The following is a 16,786-nucleotide window of genomic DNA, read 5'->3' on the forward strand; positions in this document are numbered from 1 at the left end:
TTAGTTGAATATTTTAAGATTTATATTGCTATGTATAATAGATTTATAATCTTAAATTTTTCTAAGTTAAACAATATTAAAATTATCTAATAGCCTAAATGTTTAAACAGTTATACGTTATGCTCTATGAATCCCCAGGGTGTAAGCTGTATATTATAATGTTTAATGGTATTTTAAAGGTAAAAATTTTGTAGAACACTTAAAGTTTATAATGAACACCTTTCTCTTGTTTTTATCTCTTCAGGAATTAAGTTAGTACTACTATTTTAGAATATTTAATTTTCTACTTAGGAATATTTAATCTAAGAAAACATTTGGAGCTGATAAAGGAACTATAAAATTAAACTAAGACATATACAGTAAGCCTAATATAAGTAAATCTATGCTTAAAGCAAATGCATAAATCAGCTTCATTTTGGAGAAGTGCCAAATATAGATTGCTGGAAGGTGAAGCCATATTGGTAACTACATGTGCAACAGAAAATGCCTACATAGTACTGGAAGGCTCACATGACCTGTTTAATCCTAAGGCAGCAAAATCGCAAATCTGTGTGTGCACTCTTTCATCACAGGTCTGTTGTAGCCCTTTCTTTGATGCCACTAGCTTGTGAATAAGTGGGAATCTCCCTTTCCACTAGCTGAAGGAATAGATGCCTATTTTCTCTGCTTTGTATTCTCTGGACCTACTGTGGTTCCTGCTGTACAAAAGTTGTCCACTAAATGTTTTGAATAATTGAATGGCTCTTGAATATTTAAAGTTCACTGGATAAAAAGGAAATTTAACATGACTAGACTACTTAAAAATATATTCATTTTCCAGACTGAATCCTGAATTCCTTGGATTTACTTTGCTATGTCCAGTTCTAATGCTAAAAAGAAAAATATGGTCTTTCTAGATGAAATAAAGTAAATCTAGACAATGATATGCTTTTTTCTTTTTCCAATACCCAAGCAAATCTAAACAGCTGGAAAATGCATATGCCCGAAGTATTCAGATCCCTGCTGATAGATCAAAAACAGCTATATCAAAATGTCCAATATTTCCAATGGCCAGGAGTGTCAGTACTTCTGGTCCCTTGGATAAGGAGGACACTGGAGGGCCGAAGCTCATTCCTACAGGCAGCCTGCCAGCTACTTTACAAGGAGCTACAGTATGTATTTTGGTGTTTTTAAAAATTCAGATATTGATACTTTACATGATTTTGTTCACCTTGTCCTAAGCAACCTTATTAGCTTTAATTTTCTTTTAATCCTCATCCGAGAATATGTTTATTGATTTTAGAGAGTGAGGAGGAGAGAGAGAGAGAGAGAAACATCTGTGTGAGGGAGAAACATCAATTGGTTACCTCCCATACGCACCCCTACCAGGGATGAAACCCACAACCTAATGTGTTCCCTGACCAGGAATCGAACCCACAACATTTTTGGTGTATGAGACGACACTCCAACCAACTGAGTCACCCTTCCAGGGCTAGCTTTAATTTTATTATTGTCAAGAACAGTTTTTGTCCCATGATACAACTATAATACCTTTCTACTTACATGGAAATCATTGACAGGAAATTTTTAATGATTTAGTATCATAAATCTTGTATTTGCCATTTATGGTTTTTATTTATTCAACAGGATTCTTTAGGATTAGAATGGCACCTCCCAAGTCCAGATCCTATCACTGTCCCATATCTTAGTCCTTTAGTGGTATGGAAGGAACTTGAAAGCTTATTGGAAAATGAAGGCGATCACGCAATTACAGTGGCAGACTTTGTGGATCATCATCCAATTGTCTTTTGGAACCTGGTTTGGTATTTTAGACGACTTGACTTACCCAGTAACTTACCTGGATTGATTCTTTCTTCTGAACATTGTAATAAGTATTCAAAGGTATGAGAGTAAAAATTAACTAAAAGGCAATTCTTTTGTCACCATTGTAGTGTTTGTATATTCCTAATGACAAAAAAAGTAAAATTTATGCTATTTTTAATAACCAGCTTAATCATTAGACAAGATTGATCTAATTGCGTTTACAAATAATTTTTCTTCTTACAATCTAAGTCATGTTTTTTAGCCTTCTTGTAAAATTTATGCAAAAATGGCCTTTTTGTTATGGCCTCAAGAATAAACTGTAAATGACTCATAAGATTTTGTGAGTTGGCCCCACTCATGCCTCAACGCTTCTTTAAGAGAATGTCTCTACTTCATATTGCAGTCATGTGCTACCATTCTCTTCATTCCTTTACTCTAAATTTTTGTTTAACATTTAGGTAGTCAGTTTGTTATATATTCATTAGTATTTTTGTTATGTTGTTCTATAAAACTGTTTCCACTTTTTCATATGCTATCACCACCACAAAATTAGAAAGTCTTTAAGTTCAGAAACTTTGTCTTCTCCTTTCTTGTACTTTATGTCTATGATGGTGCACACGCTTCAGATTTTCAGTACATGATGAATGAGTGACCAAAGGTTAACTCAATTGGAGTTATCTGGGCCAGGGTCTTGGACTGATGTAGAATGGGGCGGCAGGGTTTATCTTTGTTTGGACCCTCACTCATAAGCTACAGAGATTAGCCCTTCATGCTACCCTTTGTCACTGATTTCAGTGTTTTGTAAAATCTACTTTAAAGTGGAGATCACTTTACTTTAGAGATCATTAGATTCTCAACTCAGCCCATCTTTCTTCAGTCAATATAAAATGCATACAAACCAGTCATTTTCTGTTCTCTCTCTCTCTCGCACACATACATCCTAAAAAATATTTATAAGGATATTTATAAGATATTTACAAAACATTATGTAAGGATCGTTAATGAATGTTTGTTTATTCTTCAATACAGATTCCCCGCCACTGTATGTCTGAAGATAGTAAATATGTTTTAATACAAATGTTATGGGACAATATGAAATTACATCAGGATCCGGGACAGCCCTTGTACATCCTCTGGAACGCCCACAGTAAGTGCCATCATAGAATGCTGGCTTTGTTCATATGAGAGCAATCTCTATTTACTTTAAATAGCCTAAACTAATATATAACTGCCTTTTATTTTACTATACTACTTTTTGTCTTACAGGTCAAAATCGTACTCTTTTGTTTGAGAGTGAGTGTTAAGTTTGATGTTTTTAGTGCTTATCGTCTATGGAGGTCAAGGGTTTTTGGGTTTTTTGTTTTGGTTTTGTTTTGCTTTTTAGTAGCCCTCTATATGTGCTGCAGGGGTTATGTTTTGCAGAGTTCTGCTTTTAGCACATTGCTTATCCCAATTTCTTCTTTATACTTATTTTTTGTTTGTTTGTTTCCATCCGGGCTGCTGATGTAGAACTTCCTCCAGGGGCTGTATTAAGGAAAACAGTATTTTTAAGTTCTGTCTTTGAAGCCAAAAAGCTTTATGCCTATTTTTATTTTTATCATTATTTGTCATACATTTTTCCTTTTTTTCTTTCTTCATTCTTAGATTTCTATTGCCCTTAATTTATTTTTAGTGCTTTGAAACTCCTTTGATAGCTGTCAATTGCTGCTTAATTACATTCTCCTTTCTACAAAGAACATTTTCCTTCATCTGTTCTTTGGTTCTTTTACAGCCCAAAAGTATCCAATGGTCCATTTATTGCAAAAAGGTGATAATTCATTTACCCAGGAACTATTGAAAAATATGGTAAAAAGCATTAAAAGGAATGATGTCTATGGACCAATGAGTCAGATTTTAGAGACACTGAATAAATGTCCTCACTTTAAAAGACAGAGGTAAGTCATTATCTTAAATGAATATATTGTTCCTCTAAGCATATTAATGTTGTTTGCTTAGTAATTTGTTAGAATATCTCATGTTTATATTAGCATGAAAATTTTTGTAGAGAATAAATAGACTATATGCATAGTAATATCTTCTCCATTTCTTCTCTCCCCTCCCCCCCCCCAGGAGTTTATATAGAGAAATACTATTTCTCTCACTTGTGGCACTGGGAAGAGAAAACATCGATATAGGTAATTCAGCATAATATATAACATAAATATTTATATGTCATAGTATAGTTCATATTGGTAGTCTTTATTTTACTATTAATTTATATTAATAGAATAATTTTTCTTTAATTTTTTAAATATGAGATACTTTGATATTTTGGTAAAGTTGTTAATAATTAATAAATAAAAGGTAACAATAGAATTTCCATATGATTCAGCAATTCCACTTCTGGGTATATACCCAAAAGAATTGAAAGCAGGGTCTTGAAGAGATATTTGTACACCCATGTTCATAGCAGCATTATTCATAACAGCTAAAATGTGGAGACAACTCAGCTGTTCATTGAGGTATGAATGAACAAAATGTGGTACATCCATACAATGGAATATTATTCAGCCTTAAAAAGGAAGAGTATTATGGCATATGCTACAACATGGATGAATCTTGAGGACATTATGTTAAGTGAAATTAGCCAGTCACAACAACTCAAATACTGTATGATTCCACTTATGAGGTACTTAGAGTAGTCAAAATCATAGAGACAAAAGTAGAATGGTAGTTGCCAGGGGCTGAAGGAGGGGAGAATGGAGAATTATTGTTTAATGGGTATAGAGTTTCAGTTTTACAAGATGAAAACAGTTATGGAGATGGATGGTTATAATGGTTGCACATTATGAATGTATGTAATACCACTGAACTGTATAGTTAAAAATGGTTAAGATGGCAGCCCTGGCCGGGTAGCTCAGTTGGTTAGAACATTGTCCTGATATGCCAAGGTTGAGGTTCAATCCACAGTCAGGGCACATACAAGAATCAATGCATAAGTAAGTGGAACAACAATCGATGTCTCTCTCTAAAAAAATCAATTAAAAATGGTTAAGATGGTAAATTTTACGTTATATATATTTTACCTCAATTTTAAAATTTGGGGGAAAATCATTTTTAAAAGTCAGCATCTTAAAGCTTTAAATTTCACTGGTCTGTGTAATCTAGCTCTAAAATGCTATGGACTTTCAGCTCTGAAAATTCTGTGGTCCAGTAATTATCACAAAAGACCTCAAGATTCCTTCTTAGCCTTTAATTTTGCAGTTCTGTAGTATTACAAAACTTGGTTGTTGTCAACATCAAATATAAATTTCTTTATACCTTTATTTCTGTATGAATTTTTTTAGATGTATTTGATAAAGAATACAAGATGGCATATGATCGTCTCACACCTAGTCAAGTCAAGAGTACACACAACTGTGATAGACCGCCAAGTACTGGGGTGATGGAATGTCGAAAAACCTTTGGAGAACCTTATCTTTAAGATGTGTGTATGTGCGTGTGCGTGTATACTTTCAATATGTATTGTATAGTCAGTGTATAAAATAGCACTTTTAGACTGTAAACTTTTTTTCTTCAATTTTTCAAAACAAATTTGTAAATGGTTCAGAATGTCCATATAGCTTATGTACAGAATGTTTTAAGAAGAGAATAGTGACAAATGAGGAGAGAGCCACTTTGTTTCTCATTTCCTTTTTTTCCTTTACTTTCCTTGCAACAAGCAATTATTTTTGTGGTGAGGAAATCCCTAAACAAAATTAGTTCCCATAAAGTAAAAAAACCATTTTATGGTTTCTCTTAGAAGAGACAGATTGAAAACTCATGTATGGAACTTGAACTAATGTAGGGTCAAAGCATCTCCCGTTTTCACAGACTAGTCAAATGTTTTGACCAGGAAGTTGTATTATACATATTTTAAATTGTTTATAGTAAGTTGATATTTTTTTAATTTTTAAACTAATATAGCAAACTTAAAATGAACAAACTTGAACTTATGAAGCAAGCAACTAAGTGCTTATTTTCCTTGTCTGCTATTTGAAATCATTAGTACAGCTGCAGATCTCTATATGTGTATCTATCTATCTATCTATTTTTTATTACTTGGGGGAATGATTCCAAAGTGTCAGTGCTAGTGTTCATGTTGTCCTAGAATTGCATGTTAGTACTCCTAAGCCTGACTGCAGTGGGTGAGTCATGGCAAGGGTGTGCACTGCCCAGACTGACTCATTGAGTCTCATAGAAGGAGAGCCCCAGAGGTTCCAAGTCTGCTTCTGCAAAATCAGGTTCAGCATACCACAATTCCAAAATTTCTCTATCTCTAATAGATACATACAGTACACAAGGAAAATAGCTGACAAAGCCAAATATCAATTTAAATTTTAATATTCTACACAAATATTTATGTTGGGAAACATATCAGACAGTTTACTCTATCCCAGATTTTAACCTTAATAACCAAAATATTGGGTATGATGCAAATTGTACTGTATTTATCGGGAATAAGACCTACTGGAGTATTTGGTTAATATTATATATACATATAAATATTCAAAAAAACTTTTCAAAAGTAGAAAAGTAATAACTCTCTAAAAGTAAAGCCAGAGAGAATTTCCCATACTGAGGAGCTTGGCTTTTTCAGTAACCCTTCAGAATCTGAAGTTTATGGAATCTAAATCCAAAATACCAGAAATCGGACAATAAATGGAATGTTTAAGCACCATGGGTAGACTCTAAAAAATATTTTTAGTCTCATTATTTCTAACATTACTTTCTTTGGGTAATTTCTGATCAAAAATATTCTTTGGCTGTTAGCATTATTTATAATTTTCAATATGTGTATTAAGGAAGGAATTCTCTAGCCAATTTCAAAGAAAATAACAGATGGTCCCAAATTATGTGTGTAAAGCCAGTAGAGACAGGACATTTGGACTGGAGATATCATGAAGTCCTGGGACTTAGAATCAGTTCAGCTGCAGAAAAACTACCTTTGGAGTTCATAGCACTAGTGAATATCACCAAGCTGAAACATTTCACAGCTTTCTACTCTGGGAAACAATGGGGAGAGTTTAAAAATGTAAATTTTTAGTTCAGTTAGTTTGGGGCTGAACTTGCTTACTTGAAAAACCTGGTGCTATGCACATGTATCTGCCTCACCTTTGTAAATACCACTCCTATTTTATCTTTAACTATTCAAATCCAGCTTCTCATTCTAAGTGAGTCTTTTGTTTTCTAAATCACGTGTAAGTTGTCTAATGAGATACATATGATAGGTAAACCTTTTGACATTGGCCACAAATGTCCCTCCAAAGAGGATTCTGGCCTGGCCTGTCGTGACTGGGCAGTTGAGTGTAGACCTAGGATCCAGGAGACGGCAGTTTAATTCCTGGTCAGGGTACATGCCTGGGTTTCGGGCTCGATCCCCAACAGGGGGCATGCAGGAGGCAGCCGATCAGTGACTCTCTGATCATTGATGTTTCTCTCTCTCTCTCTCTCCCTCTCCCTTCCTCTCTCTGAAATCAATAAAGATAAAAACAAAACAAAACAAACAAAAAACTAAACTAAAAAAAAAAAAACAAGGAGGATTCTGGGGTTCTATTCTGGTTTTTGTTGTTGTTGTTTGGTTTTTTCCCCTTATAAGAACAGCTTTCACTATCATTTACCTTATCTTTAACACAATATGAATCACAATTTATTGATTTCAAATATGTGACCAAAAAAGGTTAGATAAAAGCTATTCTTCATGGTTCAAACTTATTTCGAAAAGTGTATGTAATTTATATCTCCTCCCCCCACACATATAGTTTTGTTTCTGTCTTTTTTATTTTTAATATGTTTTTTAAATTGATTTCAGAGAGAGGAAAGGAAAGGGAGAGAGAAACATCAGTGATGAGAGAGAATCATTAATCAGCTGCCTCCTGCACCACCACTGCCCCTCACCCCCCGGGGATCGAGCCCACAACCTGGGCCTGTGACCTGACCTGGAATTGAACTCTGACCTTCTGGTTCATAGGTTGATGCTCAGCCACTGAGCCACACCAACCAGGCTGTTTCTGCTTTTGGTTGGGTTTTGTTTCCCCTACTTTTAATCCCCAAGGAATATTATTTGCACAAATTTAGTTGTTAAAAAAAACTCTGAACCATGAATAAGAAGTGGTAAACACTGCTCAAAACAAAGTTAAAATATAGATCCTTTAAAATAACTCCATACATACTTTCCTTCAATTTTTTCTCTGTTGACCATACATATTAGAGAATCATAGCCAGTTGACAAATACCCTTTCCTACATTATCTGTCTCTTATTTTCTTACTCTTAGTTTTGTTTATATGTTTAATAGTTGAAAATAAATCATTCTGTGCCCTAGTATAACTTGTTTACTACTTCCTTCAATTGTGTTTTGAATGTCACACATTTGTATTTTATATCATATGTTAATATTCAACTTTTTCATCCTATTGTCAGGTAGGGAATTTTGCAGCCTATTCACATTCTGATTTTTGTCTTTTATGATTGTTTGGAGTTTTTTTTGCTTTAAGACCCTAAAACCACCAGCATATTTTAGGGCAACTAGGAAGTGCTAGCCTGCTGTGTATAGAAGGCTGTTATGTTGTATTTCTAAATACCTTGTAAGTATACAGTAAGAAAATACCCATTTGTATGGTAATGTGTGATGACCCAGCTTTATTTTTATTTCTCCCACTAGAAATTGAAAGCACTTTTAGGCACTTTATCTCAGAGCAGGAAGGGAAAGAGCAGGCTGCCCTTGGCTCATCTTTGTGCTAGTGTTCGTATGCTCTGCCCTTTCTGTTTAGACACAAGACTGAGTTTTATTTCAGAATTGAATTCTCTAGCAGCTGCATACCAGTTTACCTTCATATCCTCAGTACTTTCCTTCATACATACTTTTTATCCCTCATGTTACCCACTTCCTCTGGCCTCAAAGTAAGTACATTTGATGGCTTAATTCTTCTTCACAAAATTAACAGTGCACAAATTAATATAGGAATTTCTGTCTCTGATTCAAAAAGTCTGTGTGCAAGGGCTTATTCTCTGAGATGGTACCAGACTCTTCTGATAAAGTTACTGTGGCCCTTTCCATAGTTGCTGTTCATTTGGATGGCTCCCTCCTTTTGTATTTAAATATTTTCTTTTCAAACATAGTACTGTGATAAACCACTGAAACAAATGAAATTGAAATTAACCATAAGTAAATTATCCATAAGTAAATGAAATTATCCAGGTTTTACCTGCTCATCGCAGGGAAGGGCCTGAAGAACAGAAGCAGTGCCTTTGGTGTGTGGGCAGCCGTAGGCCAGGGTGTCCTGCTGGCTCTAGTGACCCCCCCCCCCAGGGGTAGACAGCCTGATCATGAGCTCTCTCTTTGTACCTTTCCTAGAGACCAGTCCCACCTGCAGGGGGATCTCCCCACAAAAAAAGGGTCAGAACCAAGGATATTCTTGGCACATAAGGTCAATCTGTTCTACCAGGCTTTGCCCAGAATATTACATTCCAATTCTGGCTGCCTTTGGAACTCAATCTTTTAAGTAAATGGTAATAATGTATCTATCAAATTATAAGCTATAATCACAATGTATAGTAACCATTTAAACATATACCAATTTTCATAAGTTTGGAATGTAGCCCTTTTTTCTGGTACTATATAGAATTTTAACCCATTAAATTTGGAAGAGTTTCACATATTTAGAAATTTGGCCCAAATCCATGAAGCAAATGGAACCTCATGGGGGATGAAGGAGAAGTCATCTATCTGTTCAACCAGTCTTCCAATTCAGACACCAGTGTGGGTACAGTTCAGACTTTCTAGGCTGAATGAATGATCTAGAATACTGATCATTTTGCCTGACAAATGAGAGGACCATCTCACCATTTTCTTGGCATTTTAAGATGGTACTTTATCTCTAAAACAGCACAATTTTAATAAATTTTAGATCTGTAAATGTATGGCAAAAATTTTAATTTCTCAGCATAACACATCATTTAGAAGTTACATGTTTTCCATCTTCCTGAAATTTTTCTCCCTTTCCCCTTGAATTCCTACTCATCTATCAAGACCCAGCTTTCATTTCATGTCCTTGACCCTTTCTGTCATAATGTAAAGTGATCAGAACTTCCTTTCTAGGCAAAGAGAAATGCCAGAAATTTAGCACACCAATCAGGAAAAGGTCCTTAGATGGTTAGAGTTGATTTTAATCATGAAGCGGCTCTCCAGTGCTTTATCATTACAGAATGTCTCGCTGTCCATCACTCCCCACTCAGTCATTCTGGGGAACAGCGCCAGATCCCGGGCCGTCAGGGAGGAGGTGAATCCCTGAGGCTAGCTGGAGCTGGCAGAAACCAGGGTGGCACCCAGAGTGAGCATTGGGCTCTCCCTCCACATGCACTGTTCTCTCCTATTCTCAGGCCACAGCATATGGAGACTGGGCTATGCAGCAGCATCAGGAATGAGGATAACTAATTTCAGAATATGGCATTGGAACATGATTCCATATTCATCAGTCTTCTCTTGAGCATTCTGACCAAGTGACCTAAAGATATAGATGAACCCATCCATGTTTGTAAAATTAAATACCATTGGGACTCACAATTCATTGAAATTGAATAAAAATAAAAATCATTTCCAAAGAATATGAATCCTGGGGTAGTGAGGCCATTCATTAAATTCACCAATCCTTTGAACGCAGCCCTTCAGCACCAAAATGTTTAATTTTTTTTCTTATCACATCTGTCCTGCTGTCTTCTAGTCTTCAGTGAATCCTCATGTTTGTAAATAAAGCTGTATTTACTATCATAATCCATAGTCACCTCAGTTCCCTTTGCTCTGAAGCCAGGGACATAGAACTGTTTCATTTCTAATGTGTCCCTTAACTTGATGCTAGTAAAAGGTAAGCAGTGGTGTTTAATGTAAAGCACTTCAAATTCCACATGAAATGTTTAAATAACCACACAATTTTTAAAAACAAGTGTCTTTTACACTAGCTACCTTGGAAGTGGAAATACTTTTTTTCTCACCGTGTTGCCATTGTGCTAAGCATTTCTGGGGTTTCTCCTTTGTAATTGCCTTAACATCCATTTGTAAACCACACAAGACATCAATCTTCTTGCTTTATAATCCTATCTAGGTTAACATACAAAAGTGGCATTGCCCCACTGGATCTCTTTCTTTATAAACCTGGCTTGGCTCTACTGACTTTGAACTCTACCTTCTCACTCACTAGGAGCAGCTGTCACTGTTGGGTGAGAATATGCTGGAGGGGCAGAGCCGGTACAGCTGTGTTAAAGGTCTAATCCTTCAAGGTAACCACTTGATGGAGACAACACTAACTTGGATTTTCTAATAAGTACATATTTTTAAATAGCCTTCAGAGTAGTTTTCCTTCCCTAATATCCATGCCTTCCACTTCAAGGACAAATTACAAATTTTAATTTCTTGGGTTACTTATTTTAATTTCACTCTTTCAGAAATGCAATAAGAGCTAATGTAACCCTTTTAAGCTATAAAATACTGGTACACCTTTTACTAATGATAATTGATTCCTATTATACTTAATTTTTTCCTATAGCCTTAGCTCCTTAAACTCACCAGTAACTGAACCAGTAATGATTACAAACCTGATAGAACCTCATGTCTTGAACAGAAAAAGAGGAGACAGCAAATTGCAGCATATGCTTGGGGCAGGAGCCAGGAGGGTCAGACACAGACCACATCTGCATTTCTTGGACCAGCAGCCCTTGAATGATCAAGGAATTGTGAGCATGGGAGCTTGTCTTTATTGTGCCTGCCCCAACCCTCACTCCAATTATCTCATGTTAAAAATCCCTCTGACTCAAGGGTTCCTTCTACTGGTCTCCATGTGACAGCTGTCTGTATCAGTCGGGTAGGAACTCCACCCAGCCAAAGGTGAGATTCTTAATCCACAGTGAGCTGCAGGTGTTTCCAGCGATAACCTTCACTCCTGTATCACATTCACATCAGAGGCTCTCAGCCTCTCAGTTCACTCTCCTGGATCATGCTCATTCATTAATGTAGCAAGAGGTACAATAACTTCCAACATGGTTTTCTGATCCATGTCCATTTTGGGCAACAGTGACTGACTCAGATAGATACAGGACAGAATATGATGCGATCTTCTAACATCACACTGATTATCAGGAATACAAAGTAAAGGAGAAACATTGTGAAGCCCAGGATCTTGTTCATTCTCCATTTGCATGAAGCAATTGAAGAGATCACAAACAGGAGCATGAGAAAAAGCAGAACAATTGCACAAAACAAGCCATTGCTGCTGACTGGAACAGGCTGCAGTCCATTGATAAGAGAGAAAAGCAACCAGGGGACAGGCAGGCTGCAAGATTGAAGAAACAATGTGAGTATTTTTCATGTTTATAATCATCCCATATACTGCGTTCTACAATTTACAAAGCACTAGTTTTTCCACACACACACAAATCTATTACGCAGAGCAGAAAACATTAGCCCCATTTCACAGATGAGGATACTAAGGTTCTGGGAAATTAAATTACATGCCCTTGGACTCACAGCTAATAACCAAAGTTTTCTGGGTCTGAGTGTTTTTTCTTCATACTAAATGACTTCCATATGACTAACCCAGATCTGTTGATATGTGACTGTAATCTCTAAATTTTTACCATAAGGCCCAGCCCAGGATAACATTTCTTTAAATTCTTTAGGGGTGAGGACTCTCTTACGCCCTTTCCCTGCCACACCCCTATATACACATAAGTAAATTCAAATTAACGAAACCAAAGCCACCACTCGAGTCCAGGACATGACTGGGGAAATGCAAATAGACCAGGTGAGTAAGGGAATGGGTACAGGAGGATGCGGCATTTGCTTGTTTATACAAAATGCTTTTAGAGCTGGCAGGAACCCAAATGCAAAGGAGCAGGAATATCAGGAAGTGACTGAGTCATTGTCCCAACCCCACCTCCACCACCTTGCAGGTCAGCCAGCAGAGCATTTGATGGTGTTTGGTAATGGAATTTAATGGACTTCATTTTTCAATTCATCTATAAATTCCAGTCAGTCACATTTCAGGCCACATTTTAGTTCTATTACCTCATCTGGCTGTGATGAATGAAGGGAGGATACTTTGTTGCCTTACAGAAACTAATATAAATGCCCTTTTATTCCATGTATAATGAATGAAGCAGAAAACCAGTGAACAAAACCAACACAAGGTTTTCCAGTCTTAATATGCCTTAGAAAGCAACTTTGCCACTCACCCCACGGTGATATCAAATATGTTACTGCCCACAGAGCTTGACACGGCCATGTCTCCCAGGCCTTTCCGAGCAACAATCACACTCGTGATGAGGTCAGGAATTGATGTGCCTGCTGCTAGGATCGTCAAACCCATAATCTCTTCAGAGATCCCTATTGTTTCACCAACCTGGTAAACAGTAACAGTAATAAGAAACCATGGCAACAGCAGGTGGAAAATCTGAGGCTCTTCAAAACACCAACAACATACATACTACTTTGTGCAAACCCAGCACTTCCCATGGAGCTCAGCACACTCCCTTGGCCTGAGTGAGGCAGGGTGATGGGCCGTAGAGAGAGAATGGGGCCCCTGCTCAAGGCTTCAGGGAAGGACTGCTCTTGTCTAACTTGGACTAAAAGTCCATCTATGATACCACCTGTCACTGTCATTTAAACAGCACCTCTACTTCTAAAAGAACTGCCCCTCCAAATGTTCATGTCACATTTCCATTTCCAGAGCCATGGACACCTGCTGTGTGCCAGAAACCAAGTGGCTAGGGAGAAAAGTATGAGCAGTACAACACTGACCTACTCTCCACCTAGTGAAGGAGAAGAGCTTGTAAACAACGATTACAGCTCTGGGCTAAGTGCAGTGTTCCAGGCGGAACAGAAAGTCATGGGCACTCAGAGGAAGACCGATTACAGTGCCAGAGAGGGGGCCAAACTGAGCTTGCTTTCAGGAGTGTGCTTGATTCCCCAGGTGGAGAGGAGTGGGAGATGCATGACAGAAGGCAGGGAACAGGGTGACGAGCAGATTGTGAGGGGCCTTCCACGTCACACTACAATGTGAGCGTAAGACAGAAGGGCCACACCTGAAAAGCGCCACGTTCGCTGGGATAAAAAGTCTGCCTTTACAAACAATGCAGAAACTGTACAAATGCACGTGATCCACACCATTCCCGAGGTACTAGAAATTTACCCTGAAGGGAAAAAGTGTGCTTTGGACCTGCCGATGCAGGGTCTAGTTCCTGCCGTTCACTCACCTGGTGAGCCCACCACACCATGAGGTATGAGAACATGGCGATCCACATGATGGACCCCAGGAAGGTGACAACAAAAAACCTCCTAGACTCCTGTTTGAAAAAAGAAGTAAGTTGCAGAGGCTGAAGGTCTTTGGCCCTTCTGAGGGAGCCCCAGAATCAGTGACAAGATCTGCCGGAGGGGTGGTGGGGAGAATCTAGAGATGTGAGAGCTGAAATCTGTTTCCAGTGAGGACCTTGAGACGGCTGGGAAATGATGGGGTTGGTGGCCCACAGGCGAGTCCAGCCAGTAGTGTGTTCAGCAGTCACCAACAGAAGAGAGAGGTGCTTGCCCAGGAACCAGGCCAATCTAGGTATCTGACTGGGCTTCTGCAGCCTCTCTGCCCTACTCCTCTCCAGACCCAGAGACAGAAATGGACTGCCGTTGGGCGGGTGTGCTAGTCAGGTCGCTCCCTGCAAATAGGAAGCTGGGAGGAAGTAGCATTACCACCCTGGGGTTTCCCAGTAACCCTGTGAGGTGTGAAGGGGTGTAGTGGCATCGTTCCTATGTTAAAATCAAGACACTGAAACAGGAGTCAAGGAGGGACTAGTTCACGTTGCTTACAGTGGTGGAAATAAGCACATTCTAGGGCCTCGCAAGCCCATCGGTGTGTCCCCCTCGGTGCATGGTCCCCCCCAGAGCTGCAAATTCCAACCCAGATCCTCTCTGTGGTTGAGCCCTGCCAAGCTGGTTGGCCCTGTCCTGTCGGCTCCTCTTGGGCGGGATGCCTAGGGACCCCACAGCCTCCCCGGGGACAGGCAGCCTGGGGAATGGCTGGGCAAACTCACCAGCCTCCGGACGTCGGGCACCGTCAGCCACAGCGGGAGCAGGATGGGCAGGAGGAAGAGGTAAATGGTCTGCTTCTGCCGGGTCTCGGGCCACTCCAGGGACAAAGGCTCCTCATTTCCTTCCTCTTCCTCCTCCTCCTCCTCCTCCTCCTCCTCTTCCTCATCTCCACTGTCACCTCCATCACCTCCCCCTTCACCATCTGCACCTTTCCTATCACTTTTGGCGTCACCTTGATCTCCAGCACTGAATCCCTGCTCTTTGGTTTCACCTTCGTCACCTTCCACTTCGCCACCTTCCCCTGTCTGGAGTTCACCTTTGCCTTCATCGTTTCCTTTCATTTCCGCGTGGGCCTCACTATTCTGCCCATCACGCGCACCATCGCCTCCATCACCTCCCCCTTCGCCATCAGCACCTTCCTCCTCACTTGTGGCGTCACCTTGATCTCCAGCATTAAGTCCCCGCTCTTCGGGGTCATCGCCTTTCATTTCACCATCATCTCCCTCTGCTTGGACTTCACCGTCACCTTCATTGTCTCCTTTCCCTTCTGCTTGGAGTTCACCTTCACCTTCTAGCCGAGTTTCACCTCCACTCTGCTGTCCATTGTCGCCTTCACCGGGAGCTTCGCCTGTCATTTCACCTGTGCCCTCGGCTCCAGCCGCGTATCCTTCCTGCAATCCAAAGCCAACATTAACGTGATAACTTCTCTGCTTGTTTTCCTTCCCAGTTTCTTCCTATTATCTTTGCTGCTGTTTTCTCAGAATGTAACTAAAAACTCGAGTATAAGGAGAAAACTAGTTCAATTACTCAGCAAAATTCCCTTCGTAACATTCCTACCTACTGGTGGTTTAGTCTTTATTTGATCATGTCCAGGGATGGAAAACTCACCACCTAATGCAGCTTCTATCATCTTTGGCAACTCTGATTGGTTTGAAGTCCATATTAATACCAAAGAGCTACCCTCTGGGTAAAGGTTTACTCTTCGGAGATGCATAGAACAAAGAGAATCACTCTTCCACGAGACAGTTCTCTTCTCTGCGTTAAAGGCACCCAGGTCCTCCTGTCACTCCCCCATGTAACAGCCTAGAGCCTCATCCCCATCTTGGCAAACTCATTCTACACAACTTGTATCCCATGAGGAGGCTTCTGAAACTGAACACAGAACACCGCAGAGTTTAATAGGGTTATCAACGCCTTTGTCTTAGGCGTTATGCTTCCATTAATGTTGCATGATCTTGTGGTGGTTACATCACATTGCTGTGTCCACTAAAATCCTAAACTGTTATATTACCTCATATGTATAAAATGATGATAATACCTATTTATTGAGGGTTTTTATGTGCCAGATACTATGCGAAGCGGTATAACAATAATAGCTAGCAGTTACAATGTAAACTAATTTACGATATAGATAGGATTAAACCCATCTGACCGATGGAGAAACCAGGGTACAGAGCAGTTAAATAACTTGCCCATGGGTCACACAGTTTGTGATGAAGCTGGGATTTGAATATGGGTAGTTCAACTCTTGGTCTCTTAACCACCAACCTACCCTGTTTTGCAATGTCAGGGCCAAATGAGATCTTTGGTTCCCAAACCTCACAGTGCAGGAAGCTTATTAGAAGCGCACATTTCCGCCCTGGCCAGTGTGGCTCAGTTGGTTGGGTGTCGTCCATGCACCAAAAGGTTGCCAATTTGATTCCCATCAGGGTACATGCCCAGGTAGTGGGCTTGATCCCTGGTAGAGGGCATGCAGGAGGCAGCTGATCTTTTGCTCTCACATCGATGTTTCTCTCTCTCTCCCTCTTCTTTCCTCTCTCTCTAAAACTCAATTAAAAAATCTTTAAAAAAAAGAAATACACATTTCCTTACCCCACCTGAACCAACTGAATTACAG

General features: G+C 39.2%; 2 protein-coding genes across 5 annotated transcripts in view; one reads left to right on the forward strand and one right to left on the reverse strand.

Annotated features, from left to right (window-relative positions):
• The window catches only part of DENND4A (DENN domain containing 4A), a 96,535-nt gene extending 88,553 nt beyond the window's left edge, over nucleotides 1-7,982 (forward strand). For all 4 annotated transcript variants that reach the window (XM_016208621.2, XM_016208624.2, XM_016208625.2 and 1 more), the window contains 6 exons: nucleotides 953-1,151; nucleotides 1,627-1,881; nucleotides 2,833-2,950; nucleotides 3,575-3,737; nucleotides 3,913-3,977; nucleotides 5,130-7,982. In XM_016208621.2, the coding sequence (XP_016064107.1) occupies nucleotides 953-1,151; nucleotides 1,627-1,881; nucleotides 2,833-2,950; nucleotides 3,575-3,737; nucleotides 3,913-3,977; nucleotides 5,130-5,266 (937 nt within the window). In that variant the 3' untranslated portion in view covers nucleotides 5,267-7,982. The remainder of the gene's footprint in view (nucleotides 1-952; nucleotides 1,152-1,626; nucleotides 1,882-2,832; nucleotides 2,951-3,574; nucleotides 3,738-3,912; nucleotides 3,978-5,129) is intronic.
• A 2,926-nt stretch (nucleotides 7,983-10,908) lies between these two features.
• Nucleotides 10,909-16,786, reverse strand: part of SLC24A1 (solute carrier family 24 member 1) — a 32,355-nt gene continuing 26,477 nt past the window's right edge. The window contains exons 8-11 of the mRNA XM_087820832.1: nucleotides 14,892-15,560; nucleotides 14,067-14,156; nucleotides 13,047-13,213; nucleotides 10,909-12,145 (exon numbers count right to left, since the gene is read on the reverse strand). Of these exons, the coding sequence (XP_087676958.1) occupies nucleotides 11,896-12,145; nucleotides 13,047-13,213; nucleotides 14,067-14,156; nucleotides 14,892-15,560 (1,176 nt within the window). The 3' untranslated portion in view covers nucleotides 10,909-11,895. The remainder of the gene's footprint in view (nucleotides 12,146-13,046; nucleotides 13,214-14,066; nucleotides 14,157-14,891; nucleotides 15,561-16,786) is intronic.

The sequence above is a fragment of the Miniopterus natalensis genome, chromosome 1 (genome assembly GCF_054644295.1).
Source record: "Miniopterus natalensis isolate mMinNat1 chromosome 1, mMinNat1.hap1, whole genome shotgun sequence".
Lineage (NCBI taxonomy): Eukaryota > Metazoa > Chordata > Mammalia > Chiroptera > Miniopteridae > Miniopterus > Miniopterus natalensis.